The sequence below is a fragment of the Vicugna pacos genome, chromosome 15 (assembly GCF_048564905.1).
Source record: "Vicugna pacos chromosome 15, VicPac4, whole genome shotgun sequence".
Classification (NCBI taxonomy): Eukaryota; Metazoa; Chordata; class Mammalia; order Artiodactyla; family Camelidae; genus Vicugna; species Vicugna pacos.
Window position 1 is genome coordinate 51,474,051 of NC_133001.1, and position 21,202 is coordinate 51,495,252.

Genomic DNA, 21,202 nt, shown 5'->3' on the forward strand with positions numbered 1-21,202 from the left:
GTGAGCCCCCTGAGCGTACATAATAATAGCTGATACGTGTCAGTGGCATCTGTGTGCCGGCACCCTTCAGCCTCTTGTTAGCCACATTTCACAGACGAGGAAATGGAGGCTGCAGAGGGGTAAAGATCGATCACTTTGAGGGGTACTTTGGATTCACAGTTCTGTTACACACCTGCTGGCCTCTGGGAGTTTAGAATCTTCGAGGCGGAGGAAGCAGTGAATTATGCTACAGTGAAGGGTGTGATGGTAGAACATGGCTTCTGTAAACAACTGTTACAGAAGAAAGAAAGGCAATTGAAACGTTGAAGAAAGGCAGTCCTAATGTTTTGCTGGGGGTGGGGTGGTGTTAAGAAAGGGATCACAAGGCAAGTGACATGCATCTGAAGCTTCTAGAGTGTTCTGGCTATTTATTGCTGCTTTACAAACCACCCCCAAACTTAGGGGCTTAAAATAACCACAGTCATTGCTTTTTATCTGTCCTGGTTCTGGAGGTTGACTGGGCTTAGCCGGGCAGTTTAGGGTCTTTTATGAAACTGCAGTCAGATATAGTGGCTAGTAATGGGCTCATCGTAAAGGCTGCTTTATTCACATGTCTGGCATCTGGGCTGAGAAGATTTAAAAAGCTGGGGGTAGAGTAGTTGGGACTTTCTCTGCTATGTAGTCTTTCCTCAAGGTGGCCTCCGAGCACTCAGATGTCTTACATGGTAGCTGAAGTCTCCCAGAGCCAGTATCCCAAGAGAAACCAAGAAGAGCTTCATGGCCCTTTTCTATAATTTAGCCTTGGAATTTGGGGAGCTTCATTTCCATCATGTCTTATTCACGGAAGCAGTCACACAGGCCCTCCCAAGTTCCGGGGAAATGTTTACAGACTCTGCCTGAAATCTTAACTGGGCCTGGTGATCTGCTTCTGAGCTGGCTTACGTGGCTGTTGGAAGAGGCCTCCGTTCCTCCCTGGCTGGTGGTCAGAGGCCTCAGCTCCCTGCCACACGGACCTCTCCATAGAGCTTCTGAGTGTCCTCTCCACGCGGCACCTCCTGGGGTTTCTCCCAGAGCAGCTGCCACGAGAGAGCAGGGAGGACTCTGTACGGCCTTTCATGACCTGCTCTTGAAGTCGCACACTGTCCTTTATGCCTTAATCTGTTTGTTAGAAGTAATCACTGGCCAGCACCCACCCCTACAAAGGGAAAAGCATTAAACTCCATCTTTAGAAAGGAGGATCAAAGAATTGGTGGCCAGTTTAAATTCTATTCCATATCCTCAAGGCCTTGTCATGCCACCGTCAGTATTTTCTTCAAGCTAAACATCTGAATCACTTTCTTTAATAGATTTCTGGTCTGGCCGTACTCCTGGCTGCTCCCCCTGTGAATTTCATTTTGTTCATAATATTTTTCTAGATACCGTTCTTTTCAAACCTATTTTTGCTTATACTTCTCATTTTAACCATCTGCTCAAATTAGAACTTTATAGAATTAAAAGCAGTTAAATAATTGAACTATAGACTTCAAGGTCATATTTGACCCATCTGCATATAAAAGTTTACATTAATAGCAACAGTAATTCTCATTTGACACTTCTATGCTTAATCTAAGTTACCTTTTACTGTGTCCTTCATATGTCCTAGCAGACATATGAATCTCATTTTGCATGTGAGGAAAGGAAACAGGAAGAAAAATTTAAATAATTTATTGAAGATTTCACAGTTTAGAAGTTTCTGACTTTGAATCCTTTGTTCTTACCCTATGTTTCTACCTTTCTTGATGTCAGATGATGGCAATCAGTGGACCCTTACAAGGCTAAGTTAGCCAATTGGAGGCTTCAGTTAGGCCTGCAAAATACCTTTATAACCTACCCAAGTTATCAGCTTAAAAAAAAAAATCACACCTGGCTTTTTCATTTTTGATTTAGATATTCTGAATAAATGCAAACATTTCAAGAGTACTATCTAGGAAGTAGGTTTTATATTAATTGTGATAAGTGCATTTATTATTGAGAAACTTTTACGTATTATTCCATTTATAGTATTACATGTTACTGTTACTAAAACATGAATGTGTTCTTCTAATAATATTATGAATTTAGTGCTGTAAGTTCTGTCTTTTAAAGAATCCTTTTAGGGTAGCTTGGGCCAGTCTTTGCTTTGGATCCTATTCAAACCATTAAAACACGAAAGAAGATGAATGGGAGACATATCTTAAAAGTTTCACTTAACTTTTTCTGTGTTATGTTTACTTTTTCTTCCAGAAAATACAAATATTCCCCTTGGGGATATTGAAAGTAATTTTAAGTTTCCAGTACCTCATTAAAATAAAAAAGAGTTTTTACTTTTTTCCTTTTGGCTTAAATATACCAATAGTATTGGTGTTGTAGCTTTGAATTGTCTTGTAGTTGAAAATTACATTCTGAATTGAATCTATGCTAGTTTCATTGAGGATACATATTTCTGCCCTATTGTGTGCAAGACTTGGTGCTAGGTACTGAGAATTCAACAAGGAAGCATCTGCTGTCCTCTAAGAGCTTAAGTTCTGATAAAGGGTGTAGATTATTAAAAAGATAATTCCAGTGAATTGGTATTCAGAGAATGGCAAGTAAAGGAACATGTAGGAGGGGCACCTTGTAAGTGAAGAAAGTCTGGAGATGCCAGAGAAGGAAGTGACATCTAAGCAGACTTGTAGAGCATTCTTGGGAAAATAATTTAAGATCTTTGGGTTAAGCTGAATTTTGGCATATATGCTTAGAGTCTAGGTGCTCATTTGATAAATAAAAGATTAGTGCTGTCAGTTGTAATGACAAAACTGAAACTGTTTCATAATGAGTTTGATGTCCTCTGTTCAAGGGGAGATAATTCATGGATTGGTGGGGTGCAGTGCCTCACTGGCAGTGGAACTCTTGCTGCTGGATTTGGGGCAAGAGTGAGTTTTAAAGAATGTTAGAGTAGGAGCCAGGGAAACAGGGCGTGATTGGCTGGGGGGTTGGGGTGAGCAGGCCCTGTTTTCTAGGGGAAGGTGAGCTCCCTAAGGTGAGTGGGAGGATTATGATTGGTGTATATGTTCAGTTTCTTTGCTGGTGCCTCCCTAAGTGTCGGCTAACTTCAGTTTAGATTTGTGACGTGGGCTGGACCTCTGGGGCAGCCTGACAGATGAAGTAACTTTATCACAGTGAAACTATAAAATTTAAATCCGTTTTACTTTGCATTTAAGTTTTCCCCCCTCATATTTGTCATTTATTAATTATAATTAGAACATTCAAAGGGTAAAATATTTTTAAAAATAGGAAAAATGTTGAAAGTACCTACTGGGGAGGAAAGCCTTTCTTCTACCTACTTAGGCCGGAATGGCTGGTCTGGTGCTGATACTAATCATTGATCACTTAGGAAACAAAGCCAATTCCATGATTAATAAATAGATTGGGAAGTCTAAGGTGCTGTTGTATAATCTTTTAAAAATCAATCTACTCTCTATTTTTTATTTTTGAATTAATTGGGAAGATTTGTTAAGGACCTCTTCTGTCAGTTGATGGTTGCCCGAATCACTAAGTAATTTGCATGTGTTTACAGGGGAAGATCCAGAGGAAAGACGCGGACAGGTTCTAATCCTTCTAGTAGAGCAGGCCCTTCGTTTCCATGACTACAAAGCTGCCAGTGTGCATTGTCAGGAGCTGATGGCCACAGGTGAAGTAGACACTCACTTAACACTTTGCTCATGTCCTCTTTACATAATGAATAATGGAAAAGTTCTGTTTTGAAATCAGTTGGCCTAATTGGTAAGCCAGCCACATTGTGTTCCTAAGTCTTTAGAAATATTTTGGGAGCCCTGATAAGCATGTATTCCATATGCCTGTATATTAATGTGAATACTTTAATGGGCTCAAAGGTTATATTTTATCTGAGATTTTGGTTGCTTTCCATTCCATATTAAAAACACTTACAATCATAGTAACAATTTTATGTAAAATATTTTAACATCTTTTTATGTATTTGGTATATGAAAGAAAATTTAAGATTTTTGAAGCATCTACAATTTGTGACTATAAATTGTCAATATTTCTATTCTTTTTTCTTTTTTGAAGATAACATAGTGCTTTTCAAATTAATGTTGAGAAACAGAAATAGTTTATAGGCCTCAAATTTTCCATATTGAAATTATAATTCAAGTTTCTGGAGGATAAGCAGGTTTTGTTGTGGAGTAATTTTTCTGTTAAAGAACACCTTCCCCAGAGGGGTAGGAAGTGGTGGTGTCTTATCATAGGCTCTGTACTAAATGATCTGCCTTTTGTAGCTGTGCCTGATTATCTGAATGCTCAGGCACATCTTTTTCCCCGCTGTCTGTGCACTCCTGGTGGGTGGTTACAAATGCAGGGCTTCAGTTCATGGTAACTCCTGGAGTTGTGCACTTAACGATTTGTATACTTTCTGTATGAATACTGTTAAAGAAAAAATTATGCTGACACCGTTAAAAATCGTAAGGAAGACTTTGTTCAGGATTTCTGCAATAGAGGAGAGAGATCAGGCTCAACTCCAAAGACAGAGAAGACATTTATAGCTGAGGAGCAGAGTCATGGGGCCACTGGCTGAAAAACTAGTGAAGAGACGTCAAGGGTGGGGGATTCTCACTACACTGACTGAGTGCGGGTCTTGCTAATGGCAGGCCCGGGCGACCAGGTATCAGGGGTGAGAGGTTTTCTCTCAACTGACTTGGTGAAACTACAGGCTCAGCAAGGACTGGACCACAGAACAGGCCTCGTTGAGAAGAAGGCTCAGAGAAGCCTGGCTACACTTTGGTCAAGGAGAGAGTCTGCAAATGTGAAAAATTCTGGGAAAAAGCTCAGTGCTTTATAACCTCAATTTTAGAACATTCAATTCATGAAGAAACCGTGTTCTGTAATATTAACCTAGTGATTTTGCAACATTAAGCTCAGAGTAATTATGGTATTATGGAAAATCATTGTTGTCTTAACTTTTTATCATTTATTTGGACAGCTTTGTAATAATTTTATTTTTGTAAGGATGGTACCTTACATCGGGCTGAGGTCTTTGTACTTGGGAAAAAATCCTACTTTCTAACCGGAACTCTTTCAAAGAAGAATAGAAGTACAATTTAAGAATTCAGAGTATGAGCTTGTGTTGGAAAAAGCTCTCTGCTGGGAGCCAGGGACTGACTGTATTTTTGGCACTGACCTTGGATCTGTCTTCATCTATAACATGAATGATTCTGTGCAGCTGTCTATGATAATTTCTCTTTTTCTGGCACTTTGCAGTTTATAAAGTGCTTTTAAATACAGATTGTTTTTAATTCTTTTAACAACCCAATGAGGGAGATGATATTATTATTATTATTACTATTACTAGTAGTAGTAGTAGTAGTAGTAGTAGTAAAGGAAATGTGATACTTGGAACTTTCTCAAGCTCACACAAGTGTCTGGGCCATACCCTCAAGCCTTTGTGAATTCAGATAGCCAGTTTTTTTACTCAATATCAAAACTAGGTAGATTATTTATAGTCATTATCAGGTAATCTAAAATTTAACATAGTTTATCAGAAAAACTTGTCTGGAGCAGTGCTGAACTTTCTGGATAATTCACCTAACCTTTCTTTTCTATTTTACATCCTTAGTGTCTCTGCTTATATAGTCATGTGTAGTCACTAATGATTGACTTTGCTTTGGGAACATAAGACCTAAGCAAAAAGCCATTACGTTTCTCATGTAAAATTAAGATTTTTCTTTTTTGAATGAAAATCAGCTTGTTTTTTTCCTGCCCATTTTCCAGGTTATTCTAAAAGTTGGGATGTCTGTAGCCAGTTAGGACAGGCAGAAGGCTACCAGGACTTGGCCGCGCGCCAGGAGCTCATGGCATTTGCATTGACACATTGCCCTCCTGGCAGCATCCAGCTTCTCCTGGCTGCTAGCAGCTCTCTGCAGACAGAAGTAAGTGCTTCCAATAGAGTCAGTCCTGACCTGTGTGAAGTATATTTTATTGGGTCTGCGGATCTGAGATTTGTGATCATTTTTTTCCAATAATATGAAAATTTTAATTTATGGAAGAAAAATATCACTCATATGAAAAGGGATTTGAAGATACTAGGATATAAATTAGTATTGTTGGCTTTATTACAGTAAAGAAGAAAGGATGCAGGTATGAGAAAAAAGAAGGTAGTGTTAGGAAATAAATTATCAAATATAATGGAGAAAGTTAGTGTTGTCAAGAATAAAATATATAAGAAGAAATGGTCCTTTACAATATATTTGAAACCATATGAGTTAAAATCAGTGGTGGCACCATCCCCTTTGAAGCTCTTTGGAAACAGCAGGATGTGGGCTTTGGTTGGAGAGAAGCGGAATTTCCTAAAATTCACAGGATAGGTCTGTTTCAGGGAGGATAGTGCTCTGGTCGAGGAACACTGTTAAATATGTACTCTGGTAAATAAAGAGATTCTGGAATTCACGTTTTCATCTTACAGTCATTCATTACATTGTATGTCAGGTTTTTCACAGTTGAATCTCACTTCTGAACCTGCTGTTGTGTCCTTGTGAAGGTGTTCACGAAGCCCTGATGTAAGCCAGTTACCAGAAAGTATTCATTGGGAAATAGTGCTTTTGGTTTTTTTCCCTCAAGAGTACTTTTTAAGTTTCAAGCCTAAATTGTAAAGTAAGGCAAATTTAAAGACAATTTCTTTATAATATATTGTGTCCTTTTTTTCAGATTCTTTATCAAAGAGTGAATTTCCAGATCCATCCAGAAGGAGGGGCGAGCATCAGTGTCTCACCGTTGGTCAGTAAAGCGCTCCAAGAGGTGAGTGAGGATGAGAGGGAAGGGGAGTTTAAAAGGTGGTTGTGGATGGACGGGAGCTGAGTAGCCTGACCTTGTGTGGGGGTGGGGGGGGAGATTGTCTTTCTTTTAAACTTTTTTGTATATGAAATATATGAATATATAATATTCATGGAGAACAATACAAAAAGCAAAAATGTCCAGCTCAATCAAGTGTGATAAGGAGTGCATCCGTGAAACCATCACGCAGATGAGGAAGCGGTGCACGGCAAGCCTTCCACAAGCGCCCTCACACCTTCTACCAGTTTAACTGCCAACTCTTCTCTCTCCCTCCAGAGTTCCTGACAAGTCTTGATAACTAGATCCTTGTGTTTTTTGTTCTTGTTTCAAAGTAATTTAAAAACCTGTCCCACCCCTCCCTGTGTGATGGTTTAATTTTACCTGTTTTTGTACTTTATAGGAATAGTTATACTTCATGTTATGTTTGTGAGATTCATCCATGCTGTTACATGTAGTTAAGTCATTGCTACTGCTGTATAGAAAGTAATTGCTGTGTGTATATTATTACAGTTTATCCTTTCTAATGTTGATTGACGTTGATTTGTTTTCAGTTCTGGCCGCTAAAAATAGTGCTGCTTCGTCATTCTGGACGTCTCTTGCGCACCTGTGCAGACCTTTCTCTCTGGGCATCTCCTTACCTAGCCCCGGAAGTGTGTGTGATCAGATATCTGTCTATGTTCAACCTCAGTCCATAATCCCAGATGATCTTCTGAAGTGGTTTTACCCATGGCCCTCTCACCGGCAGTGTTTGGCATTGCGGCTTCCTCCAACCCAGCACCTTGGCATGGATGGGTTTCTAAATTTTACCTATTCTCTTAAAAGTGTTAAGTGATATCTATTTGTGATTTTGATTTGCATTTTTTGATTACTAATGAGATGGACTTATCTCAGGAGAGAGCCTCTTTTGTGAGGTTCCTATTCAATTCTCTTGTCCATTTCCCATTGAATTTTAATCCTTTTCCCTTTCCTCATTCAAATTCTTATGAATAAAAATTGTCTGGACCCATTAAGAATGTATGTGTCTCAGGAGAATTCATCCTGGGAGAGGAAAGAGTAAGGATATACTCAAGACCCCTGTCTTCTCTTGGTCAGCCTTTGTTCTGTGGATTTAACTTTTGATGACTGTTTCTAGCAACATAGAATTGGCTTTTTTTTTTTTTTAGGTCAAAGACAGTTGACTCTTTCTAATATTCTAACTAGATAAGTTAAGAGATGCTAATCCTCTTTATGGGTTGGTTTCCACAGGATTTCTTAAATGGTAAACTTCACTTTCAAAGTATAAAATGTCATTCATTTTTCCAGTAACTATTTTAGAAGACATCTGTGTGATAAGTGAGTTACACCTAATCTCCTTTTTTTTTGTTTTTTGGTTTTTTTTGTCGCTTTATATTTCCATACGCTGATTTTATTTATTTTTAATATTTATTTATTTATTTTTATAGAGATATAGTTGATGTACAATTTTATATAAGTTACAGGTACATGACATGGTGATTCACAATTTTTAAAGGTTATACTCTATTTACAGTTATTATAAAATGTTGGCTATGTTCCTTGTGTTGTACAGTATATCCTTGTAGCTTATTTATTTTATGCCTAATAGCTTGTACCTCTTAATTCTCTAACTCTACCTTTCCCCCTCCCTTCTTTTCTCTTCCCACTGGTAACCACTGGTTTGTTCTCTGCATCTGTAAGCCTGTCTCCTTTTTGTTATATTCACCCGTGTATGTTTTAGATTCCACAAAAAAGTGATATCATACAATATTTGTCCTTTTTTGTCTGACTTATTTCACTTAACATAATACCCTCCAAGCCCACCCATGTTGTTACAAGTGGTAAAATTTCATTCTGTTTTTGTGAGTGAGTAGTATTCACTGTGTATGTATATATACCACTTTATAAATTGGTTGTATTTAACTCACTTGTAGTTGTATACTATGAGGTTACTTTCAGAACTCTGATACAAAGCTTCAGTTGTGGAATCTGTTGATAGAGTTAGGGCAAGAATATTTAGCTTTTGGCCTCAGTGGAACATGTACCATCACCTCATTTCCATGATTACTTCTTTTATATTAAAATTCAGTTTGACAAACATACATTGAATACACATGTGTATCCCAAAGTCAGTGCTAAGTGACCTGAGGAAAATAGAAAGAAGTTTGTAATGTGACTTTCTGCCCGTAAGGATTTTTCTCCTGTTCTTCCTGTAATGGTGACTCTAGGAAAGCACTGATGAGTAGAACTTTCTACCGTGAGGGAAATATCCTGCCTCCACCGTCCACATGGTAACCACTAGTTACGTGCAGCTGTTGAGTTCTTGAAATGGGAATAGGGCAACTAAGGAATCAAATTTTAAATTTTGTTTAATTTTAATTAAATTAATTTTAAGAGCGACACGAGTCCACTGGGTACCAGATTGCACATTGTGGTTCTAGAAGAGCGATAATCATCGAAGGGTTGTGTTCTACCATCAGCACTGGGGACGGTGGACCTTTTTTTTTGTTATTGTTGTTAATCTCCCTTGGAACTGAAGTCGTTGCATTTTCCAGGGGCCTGGAGTGGTGTGGATGAGTTCTGTCCTTTGGCATGTTTTGACTTGTCTATACTGATTAGTCACTGTTTGGTTTTCCCTTACTGGATGTGAAATCACGTTAAATTCTCTAGTCTTTTCTCCGTGAGATTCAGAACACTTCTTATATTGGCCAGCAGTTACCAAATGTTCTGAGTTTAGGAGTTGGCAGATTTTACCATTTTTCAAGGTCTAGTTGAAGACCTGATTTTCATGAGATTTTTATCCCAATTTTTATATCTTTTGAGCCTCTCTGATTCTTCTCCACTTGTCCAGCAACATCCTCCACTGTCTCTCCGGCCTCATCTCTTTTCCTGCCTTCTAAACATGTGCTGTGTTCCAGTTACCTTGAACTTAACCATTCTCTGAGTAGGCTCTTTCACACCTTTGGTGTTGGAGTTCTCTCTGTCTGCGCTGCCCTTCTTGTCTTGTGCTCTGATCTTCTTTCTGACCCCTTGAGCCCATCTAAAGTATCATTTTCTTTATAACGTTTTCCTTGAGTCCTCATTGTTCCCTCTTCTGTATCCCCCAAAGCATCTTACATCATTGTAGCAGCACGTGTATGGTGTGGCAACTGGAAGCGCGTCATTTATTTTTGTACCCTTTCCACACAGTGCTTGTCACAGAGAGAATGTCTAATAAATGTAGTAAAGCTAAGTTGGAAACTCCTATTGCAAAAAGATTAGTATGTGATTAAGACGAATAAGAAAGTGGATTTTAGCCTAAAAGTATAAGGAATGTCCAGTTTTAGCTCACATGTGTGCTCTGGTTTCTGTTGAAGTCTTGTTAAGTTTTGGCCAGTGTGAGGGGAGTATCGTTTCTCTGTTCCACATAGGATTGCAACGTGTTTCTTCTGAGTTCAGTTCCATAAGCTTATCTGAATCCCCATCCTTCTTTATAAAATCCGTAAAAAGCCTTTTGTGGCTTCTGGGTTTCCTATTTTTTGCTTCTGTGATGAATTAGGAAGTGTCAGCCTGGCCTGTTAGTGGCCTCTTTGGAGCAGGACATGCTGTGTTACCACAGGTGGGCACATACTGCTCCGTTAAAATCTCTTCAGTAAATGAGGGAGACCGCCAGCAGCCCTTCACAGGATCCACTTAGCAAGGAAAAGGAGTTCTTCCAAAATGATTGTCTCTTTTTTCTTTTTTAAGCACCTTAAAAGCTTTCTTGTCTTCCTTTGTCCTCTTTCAACAAGCTGTAATGGATCTAGACTCATGAAGTGTTAATCCAAACCCTCACTGAACACATTATGGCTTTGAGTCATGAAGCACATTTCAGAATATTACAGCTACTATTATTAGATTAAAATATACTGTTTAGCTATAAGATGCCACGTGTTGTACATTAACAGTAGATATAATAACAGTATTAAATTTTAAGTCATATGAGAGCTGACTGTATATATAATCTGCTTAATGGCCAAGACTTTCATTACTCGGTTGTGAAAATAATGATTTTTACTTATATATCCAAGAAAGTAAAGATGCAATTGCTGTGTGGTAGCATTTGCTTTGATACAAATGGAGCCTCCAAGTTTGAAGATATTGGCTGTTGTCCCTGTGAACGAGATATTTGTTTTTAAATAGAACAAAATGCATAATTTGTGAATAACTACCAAAATTACAGATTTCCAGTTTCTTATTAATGTTGCTTATTATGTTTTTTAGATGTAACAGTATTCCACCACTTAGAGTATATTAACATTTTGTTTAGCTAGTATTATATTACTTAGCCCATGGTGTTTTCCCCAGATAAATCTAATTAGAGTTGGAAATGGATTATATACAAGTTTTCCATTAAAAAATCATTTTCACTGTGGGAAATCTTGTTATGAACATTTTAAGTGGCTACAGATTTATACAACTGGACTAATTAATGTTTAAAAATGGGACATGGGCTGAGCAGAGAGCTATTTCGAATTTATAAAAGGATTATTTAGAAATATTGAAATAAAAGCTAGCAGAGCGACCGGTGTGTTTCAGTACCATGGACAGCCCTTCCTTTTCCCATTCACCAGCCGATGGATTTAGGGTGTTTCCACTTTTTCGCTATCTTGAGTGATGTTACCATGAACACTGGTGTACAAGTCTTTGTATGGAGCTATGCTTTGATTTCTATACGTATCCAGGGGTAGAGCTGCCACTTTGTATGAAGAAACTGCCAAATTGTTTTCCAAACTAGATGTGCCATTTTATTTTCCCGCCCAGGAAGTATTAAGGTTCCAGTTTCCTCACATCCTTGCTGACATTTGTTCTTGACTGGCTTTTTGATTAAAGCTGTTCTCATGGATGTGTGCAGTGTCTCATTAGCATTTTGGTGTGCATTTCCAAACAACTAAAGATGAATATCATTTCATGTGCTTATTGGCCATTTCTATACCTTCTTTTGTGAAATGGCTATAAATATTTTCCCTGTTTTTTTTTTAACATTTTTTATTGATTTATAAGCATTTTACAATGTTGTGTCAAATTCCAGTGTTCAGCACAATTTTTCAGTCATACATGGACATATACACACTCCTTGTCACAGTTTTTTCTCTGTGAGCTACCATAACATTTTGTGTATATTTCCCTGTGCTATGAAGTATAATCTTGTTTATCTATTTTACAATTTTGAAATCCCAGTCTATCCTTTCCCACCCTCCTCCCGCCTGGCAACCACAAGTCTGTATTCTCTGTCTATGAGTCTATTTCTGTCCTGTATTTATGCTTTGTTTTTGTTTGTTTGTTTGCTTGTTTTTGTTTTTATTTTTTAGATTCCACATATGAGCAATCTCATATGGTATTTTTCTTTCTCTTTCTGGCTTACTTCACTTAGAATGACATTCTCCAGGAGCATCAATGTTGCTGCAAATGGCGTTATGTTGTCGGTTTTTATGGCTGAGTAGTATTCCATTGTATAAATATACCACATCTTCTTTATCCAGTCACCTGTTGATGGACATTTAGGCTGTCTCCATGTTTTGGCTATTGTGAATAGTGCTGCTATGAACATTGGAGTGTAGGTGTCATCCTGAAGTAGGGTTCCTTCTGGATACAAGCCCAGGAGTGGGATTTTTGGGTCACATGGTAAGTCTATTCTTAGTCTTTTGAGGAATCGCCACACTGTTTTCCAAAGTGACTGCACCAAACTGCATTCCCACCAGCAGTGCAGGAGGGTTCCCCTTTCTCCACAGCCTCTCCAGCATTTGTCATTTTTGGATTTTTGAATGACGGCCATTCTGACTGGTGTGAGGTGATACCTCATTGTAGTTTTGATTTGCATTTCTCTGATAATTAGTGATATTGAACATTTTTTCATGTGCTTTTTGATCATTTGTATGTCTTCCTTGGAGAGTTGCTTGTTTAGGTCTTCTGCCCATTTTTGGATTGGGTTGTTTATTTTTTTCTTATTGAGTCGTATGAGCTGCTTATATATTTTGGAGATCAAACCTTTGTTGGTTTCACTTGCAAAAATTTTCTCCCATTCTGTAGGTTTTCTTCTTGTTTTACTTATGGTTTTCTTTGCTGTGCAGAAGCTTGTAAGTTTCATTAGGTCCCATTTGTTTATTCTTGCTTTTATTTCTTCTAGGAGAAAATTTTTGAAATGTATGTCAGATAATGTTTTGCCTATGTTTTCCTCTAGGAGGTTTATTGTATCTTGTCTTATGTTTAAGTCTTTAATCCATTGTGAGTTGATTTTTGTGTATGGTGTAAGGGAGTGTTCTAGCTTCATTGTTTTACATGCTGCTGTCCAGTTTTCCCAACACCATTTGCTGAAGAGACTGTCTTTATTCCATTGTATATTCTTGCCTCCTTTGTTGAAGATGAGTTGACCAAAAGTTTGTGGGTTCATTTCTGGGCTCTCTATTCTGTTCCATTGGTCTATATGTCTGTTTTTGTACCAATACCATGCTGTCTTGATGACTGTAGCTCTATAGTATTGTCTGAAGTCTGGGAGAGTAATTCCTCCAGCCTCTTTCTCTCTCTTCAGTAATGCTTTGGCAATTCTAGGTCTTTGATGGTTCCATATGAATTTTATTATGATTTGTTCTAGTTCTGTGAAATGTGTCCTGGGTAATTTGATAGGGATTGCATTAAATCTGTAGATTGCCTTGGGCAGTGTGACCATTTTAACAATATTGATTCTTCCAATCCAAGAGCATGGGATATCTTTCCATTTTTTAAAGTCTTCTTTAATTTCCTTCATCAGTGTTTTATAGTTTTCCGTGTATAAGTCTTTCACCTCCTTGGTTAGATTTATTCCTAGGTATTTTATTACTTTGGGTGCTATTTTAAAGGGGATTGTTTCTTTCTTTTTCTGTTGATTCATCATTAGCTTAAAGAAATGCAACTGATTTTTGAACGTTAATCTTGTAACCTGCTACCTTGCTGAATTCTTCGATCAGCTCTAGTAGTTTTTGTGTGGACCTTTTGGGGTTTTCTATATATAGTAACATGTCATCGGCATATAGTGGCACTTTTACCTGTTCTTTTCCAATTTGGATCCCTTTTATTTCTTTCTCTTGCCTGATTGCTGTGGCTAGGACTTCCAAGACTGTGTTGAATAGGAGTGGTGATAGTGGGCAGCCTTGTCTTGTCTCAGATTTCAGTGGGAAGCTTTTGAGTTTTTCACCGTCCCTGTGTTTTAACTGCATGATTTGTCATCTTCTTGAGCTGTAAGAGTTTTGTTGTTGTTGTTGTCATTATTGTTTTTAAACTCTGGATACAAGTTGTTACTGGATGTATGATTTGAAAATATTTTTTTCTCATCGTGTGAGTTGACGTTTTACTTTCTTAATGGTGACTTTTGAAGTGCAAAAACCTTTAATGTTTTTGACAGTCCAGTTTATTAATATTTTCTTTTATTGCTTGTGCTTTTGCTATTGTATCTGAGAAATCTGGGCCTAATTTAAGGTTGTGAAGATTTACTCCTGTGCTTTTTCCTAAGAATTCTATAGTTTTAGCCTTTATATTTATTGGTAAATAAGTCATAATGAGCCACTTTTTATATTAGGTAAGTACAGGGTTGAAGAATATCCACATACAGAAAGATGGACTTAGACCTTTACCTCATATCACACACACACACATTAACTCAATAGGATTATATTTGTTTTTTTCTTTTATGTGATATCTTGCTCCTTCTTAAAGGATTTTAAATCTTATATTTAGAATGCACAGACACAAATTAATATTTTGAAGTTTAAAATGATTTCATCTGAAGTAGGTTTTTGTTACAGTTATTATCTTAATAATTTCTTTTTCCCAGATGTTTTGGAATTTTGGTTTGCAAGCTCATTGTGAGCCATCCAATTCATTTAATTTTCATTTCCCCAGACCCTACTTAAGGATTCTGGAGTTTGGGATTTCCTTCAGTCTTATCCCTTGGTACTTCAGTCCAGAACCACATCCTTTATTAACTTTTCACTTTGGACTCCCTCCCGCTTGTACCAGTGAGGACGTGAGACCTGGAACCAATGAGGGATTTGGCCCAGTTCCTTTGGGCTCTGACTTTTGTTCTCTTTCTCCCTAGGCCCACTACTTTATGTAAATAAATATAAATAGATAGCCCCAGGCAGTGAGCCAGGCTGAAGCCTCTCCACCTTATGGGGAATCTTTTCGATTCATAGTCTTACCTGCAAAGGAGCATCTGGCAGCCCTTGCGAGCATCTGAACTCTGAGCCTCCAAATGTTGAACTCTAAACTTGAGTGTCTTTTGACCCTTTTTTCCTTTTATTTTCAGGATTTTGGAGCATGGTGAACATATTGAAACATAGTTCATGGCTCCATCTTGACTGGAATGTGTTATTTTTTTTTAAATGACAAATCCAGTACAGATTTTTATTTTAATAATCCACTTATGTGAAGATAAGAGTTCAGATAATTAATGTAATCTGGCACGCTTTATTTCTTGAAAGTGAAAAAAGAGAGAGAGATGTGACATTTCTGAAAGTGTGAAACACTCAAGAGGGATGTTAACACATTTGTTAACTCTGGTAGGAGGTGCATGTTTATTTGTGGTAACTTTGGTCTTTCTGATTTTTTCAAATATGAAACTAATCAATAATGCATGAAAGAAAAGAATACATGAAGATGTAAGTTCTCTTTCTTCTCTCTCAGTTCCTTCCTCTCCCCATTCTATGAGTCCTACTGCTCAGAGGTAAACGTTTTAGTTTATATATATCCTTCCAGACTTTTTCTGAGTGTAGACAGACTTTCTGTACAGCGCACCTCTGTCTCCTGGAGGACTGTTATTTTGTTCTTACTAAAATGGATTCATACTGCATATATTATTTTGAAGCTTGCTTTTTTCAAGTACTGATATATGTCATGGACATCTGCTCTTGTCATTACGTACAGACTGTTTGTGTCATGGTGTGATACTGGTCGTTGGATGCATATACCATGATTTATTTATCTTTTCCTTTGTTTTGGGATTGTGCCCAGTATTCCTCTATTTTTGACCGAACTGCGCTGAGCATTTTTATGTACACATCTTTGCATATTCATGTCAGTATTGCCCTGGGATAAAATGGGAGAAATGGCTACAGAAATAGACAATTTCCTGTTTCTTGTCCTTTATCCTCCTTAGCTTTGTGTAAGTGCTGACTAAAAAACTGGGCATGGAAAAAGAAAATAGAATATACTTCTGTTTTCTAACTACAGATCACTTAATCTGGATCCAAGAATACTGGTCCCTAAAGCCCTGGAAAGAATGTGTCAAATTTGGTGTGTTTTTGTGTGTCTGTCTCTGACTTTGTGTGTTCATGCATGTGCAGGTGCATGTGCAGTTCCCTGGGGGAAGCACTTACAGTCATCGTCAGAAATACGCAGGGGTCCATGACGCCCAAAGATGAGCACAGCTGAACTGTAGCCTGGTTAATTAGCAGATGAACTGAAGCAGAGTCAGACTTTAGAGTGATTTACTCCGTAGGGTATTTTTCTACTGCGTTTTCTGACAAATAGTTTTAAAAGTAGCATCACCCGTAATAAGGGTTGCATTCTTAATATTTTTAATTCAGGGTGGAATTTGCTTAATATTTTGAATTCAGTATGAAATTTGCTGGACGTAAGTGCTAGGTGCAGGGAATTACTTTGGATTATTTCCAGGTAGTTTGGAGGAGAAGGGGTAGTAACCAAGCTCAGTCTGAGTTCTGTTTGTAATCTGTACCCAGGTCGCGGGTACCACCAGCCCAGGGCACAGGTGGCAAACAAGTTTCTCAGAAATTAACCCTCATATTACCAGACACCAGAGAAGGCAACTCATAAGTGGATCGTTTATTATGGTAATTGATCAACAGGAATTGTTTGTGTAAAAGCCAAGCTTGACATGTGGAATGTCCTTGTTCTTGTGAACCTGTTTGGTAATGTTGTCTGTTGTAAGGTTTGAAAAATACTATTGGTGCTTAGTACGTTAACCTTTGAGCTGTGTAACACTTGACATTAATGGGATTTCATGTTAAATTTTATGCTGGAGGTTGTTGACTTGGTTTGGGGGATTAAACTATTTCAGCCGTTACTCTAATCAGCAGTGTGCAACTATGGATAGAAAAACTGCCAGTATAATCATTTCAGGGGTAAACTTTGCCTAACCTCCTTTTTCTTTCCCTATTACATGAAGTTGAAAGAAAAGTGTTTTCCTCGTTAATGACTAGTTACACTGTAATCATGGTAGAGGGACCCCAGATTAAATGCTGCTTCTGTGATCCAAATAAGCCCTTTATTTTACTTTCTCTTTTGTGATTCTTATTGGGGGAAATCTCTTACAGAAAATCCTTTTCTCATGTACATTTCTGATCATCTGAATTTCATTTATCTTCTGGAACAAACTTTTCAGTTCCAGATGTTTAAAATTTTCTACCTTGAGTTAGCCAACCCATATGAACAGAGTAAAGTTTATTTTATGAAATGGAATAATTGTTTTGTAGCCTATATTTTTAAATATTTTTCAATTGACTTGAATTTCCTCTGAATGAAGTTTTATCCTGTTTAAGTGCCATATTTCTCTTCATGTTTATATTTTTAGTTCTCTACTTGGATTAGTTGATAACATTCAAATCATTCAGTACCCTTCTCAATTAAGAAGATTCTGAAGATGAACCGGAATTGAAAATGTGATCTGAAATCTTACTTGAATAACATTTAACTACTTTAAGCATAAAATATTAGGGCTTAGAAAATGTTTCTTCAAACATGTAAATAGAGCAGTAAAACCAGACTCCTGACACACATCTACAGATACACACTAGACATTAGGGACTTTCACATACCCTGAACATTTTAGTCATGAATAAACATAGCCCCTGCCCTTGAAAAGCCACTCTCTGGTTGGGAAGACAAACAGACAAATGCAGAAGAATAAATTAACTTAAATAAATACTCACATGTGTGTAACGTAGTGCCAGTGGATCAAAACCCTGCAGAGAGCAAGTGGGCCACACATTTGGAGAGCCCGGTCGGGTCAAGAACAGAGGAGACACCCCAGCCAGTTGCCTGTGGGTGGCATATTCACCTTGTTTGATCTGCAGTTTAAACTTGTGTCTCAAGTGGTATCCCCGTGCCTGCTTGGCAGTGTTACCTTAAAACTTAGGGACGACCACACGAAGCACCTAGTTCAGCACCTGACGCAGAGTAGAGATCTGATAAACGGTGGCCATTATGACTCTTGCGTATTATAGGCAAGAGTCCTACGCATCACTCTTGGTGAATAAGATGTCTGGATCTGGCTGACTGCTCTCTGTGAACCTGGTCCTCTCTTCTCCCTCAACAACTCACTTTGCTCATTTTTACCTTTACCCTTATCTAACCCTGCTTTTCAGACCCCTTTTTCCACCCAGTGTTTTGCTTTTTCACTCTGAGTCCTTCACTGAGTCTTAGCTTGGCTCCCATCCCCTTTCTTTGTTAGATGGGTGGATTCGGAATCTTTGAATCTCTCTGCTTATCTGACTTACCTCAGGCCCTTTTCACCTTGAGAAGAATTAGAAATAAAAACATTAAAACTTAATATGTGCATTCAGATGCAAATATTCCTTACAGTAACCTCACCTTTGTCAAATGAGTAATTTATTTCTTAATCAGTCTAAATACTAAATACTTAAAATGTCTTCTCAAAGAAACAGCACGAGTACCTCATGGGAGGATATTAGATTGGTAAAAAACAGAAAGAACCCATTATTTGCCTCATAAATATTTCTGAAAGGGATTATTTGACTAACATGCTGTGATATATTTCCCTTTACTGAATTTTATTTTGTAAATAATTCAAGGAGGTACAATATGCTAGTAGTGTCTTGTTTCACATTTTTTTGTGATTGGCAGAGATGGATTTTTACATCTGTTTATCTTCACTCTTTGCTCTGCTTTTGAGACTATGCACATTTTTGCTCTTGCTGTTTTCTTTTTTTTTTAACATAGGATGAGGTCAGTGTCCCAGGCAGCAACTCGGCTGACCTGCTCCACTGGACCACTGCCACCACCATGAAAGTGCTCTCCAACACCACGACCACCACCAGGGCCGTGCTGCAGGCCGTCAGCGACGGGCAGTGGTGGAAGAAGTCTTTGACTTACCTTCGACCCCTTCAGGTGAGCAACGCAGCTTGCTTTTTGAAGTCAGCTGTGTGGTTTTTGTATCAATTCATTAGCACGCTCTTCAGTTTTTCACTGTTGCTACAACTTTATCTTCTTTAGATTATTAAAACAATCTATGAAGAAATCTAGGCCTCCCAACAGCTAGGGAATAAGTAATGTATTTTATAGAGTACAGTATTCTATCATGCAGTACTTGTGAAAGACACTGATAGATTTAGGTAAAATTTGGTATATATGTCAGAACTAAATTAACTGGGATGAAAGGGAGAATGACGTGGAGGATTTTTGAGAAAGGGAGCGGCAATGTGTACAAAACGATGCTTCAGAAAGGTTACCCTGACTGTTGTATAGAAAACTTGCCGTGTGTATAACATGGATTGCTTCAGTGATTCTGATTCAGTGATGTCAAAGTGACCAGGAAAATCGAAAGGCCCTGCCATGTGAGGTTGAGGTGCTGCTCTTGCGTGTGGTGATCATTCCTGCACCCTCCGCTGTACCCGTGTCACTCTGACACTCTCTGGATCACACAATGCACATTGATTAGTTCCTCCTGATACCTATGCGTTCTTTCTTCCTTCCTCCTTTCCTCCCACCCCACCCCTCTCCGCTCTCTTTCTCTTTATCCACTGTTCCCCGCTTTGTTCTGTTTAGGGGCAAGAATTCGGGGGTGCTTATCAAATCGGAACCATAGCCAATGAAGGTCTAGAAAAACAAGGCTGCCATCCTTTTTATGAATCCGTCATCACCAATCCCTATGTTGTCGAGGTAAGGACAGTGTGTCTGGGGACAGGTAAGTTACTCTCGTGCTCTTGGGGGCATTTTACTACAAACAAAGGCTCAAATTTTCCTGGAAATGTACTACTTTTTCTTTGTTCTTACTCATGCTATTCATTGGTTTTATGTGATTTGTTTCATATACGTTACAATGTATGTAATGAGACTAAAAGCTGTTTATAGTTCTACATGCAATAATATGCTTTGGTAAGTGAGAAATTACAATCCAGGTTACCGGAAGATAGAAATCCCATCATTATATTTTCTAAGAATATCTTCATAGAGGAAAAGACGTCCTACCACACGGTGTAACTGTTTCTTTGTCTAGTCTCAAGTGACCTGTGACGCCTATCAGCATGTCCCAGTAGAAAGCTTTGCAGAAGTGCTGCTGAGAACTGGGAAGCTGGCAGAGACTAAAACTGAAGGAGAAGAAGTATTTCCAGCGACAGAAGGTAGGAAAGAAGGTTCTAGTTCCTTGACAGTGTATAGATCATACTGGGAGAATAATAAAGAAGACTGAATTAAGTTATTGAGTTAAGCAGATGAAAAGAGGGGGGATATTAAGAGGGAGAAGGGAGATATTTTAGGTAGAGGAATAAAATTCGCTGAAGCAAAGAAGATAGACATTATTCACGATTTTTCAGGGATTTGTAAGTGACTCTAACACTCGGGGAGAAGAGAATGTGTGAGCAGCTGGTGAAGAAATGAGGCAGCAGTAGGCTGGGAGGACCGTGGGTGCTAAGTTAAACATTTTAAATGAGCCCTCTGCTGAAAGCAATAGGGATTTCAAGCAAAAGAGTATTATTCCTCATCTGTAAAATGGGCACAACAGTCTGTGTGATCCACCCCTAGACCGTTGCTCTGTAATGCTGGTGGGGGGCCCCGTCTGTGCACCTCTTCCTAACGACCAGTCCTGGCCTGCACTAGCTTCCTTGCTGTCGATCATCTGGGATCTAGTTATGACTTCACCTTGTTTTCAAGGCCTGCTGCTATAGTGCTGCATCCTGGTACACGTTAGCATCACTTAGGGCGTTTTTAAGAAATACTGAAGCCTGGGACCACCGTAGACCATTTATTTCTGAATCCCTGAAGTTAGGCCTACACATCAAATCTCTCTTAGAGTTCGTCAGGCCATTCAGATGTGTAACCATGGTTAAGAAGCTTTGAATGTATCACTTGAGATAATAGATTCTTCCTAATGGTCCTCTGTTTAGTCTTCAAACTCTGACACACTTGCTTTCTGAGCCTCTCACCTGGCGTCCTGGAGAAAGGCGCCTGTATCCTTTATGTCTGTGTCTGGTCTTTTCACCCTGAGGGTCATATCTTGAGTGCCGTATCTTTCCAACACGCTTACCAGAGTTTTCTGTACGAGAGATGCGAAACCCGTGTCTCCTCACAGCGATGAGATAAGTACAGAGTGTACACGCAGTCACTGGGGCGGGAACTGACACCATGCTCATGGTGAGTC

At 38.5% G+C, this 21,202-nt stretch overlaps 1 protein-coding gene across 1 annotated transcript in view; it reads left to right on the forward strand.

The window, feature by feature from the left end:
* NBAS (NBAS subunit of NRZ tethering complex) overlaps window positions 1–21,202 on the forward strand; it is a 276,510-nt gene that overhangs the window by 139,810 nt on the left and 115,498 nt on the right. Inside the window, exons 33-38 of the mRNA XM_072938186.1 lie at window positions 3,554–3,667; window positions 5,764–5,921; window positions 6,697–6,786; window positions 18,787–18,954; window positions 19,612–19,725; window positions 20,063–20,186. Coding sequence (XP_072794287.1) covers window positions 3,554–3,667; window positions 5,764–5,921; window positions 6,697–6,786; window positions 18,787–18,954; window positions 19,612–19,725; window positions 20,063–20,186 — 768 coding nt within the window. The remainder of the gene's footprint in view (window positions 1–3,553; window positions 3,668–5,763; window positions 5,922–6,696; window positions 6,787–18,786; window positions 18,955–19,611; window positions 19,726–20,062; window positions 20,187–21,202) is intronic.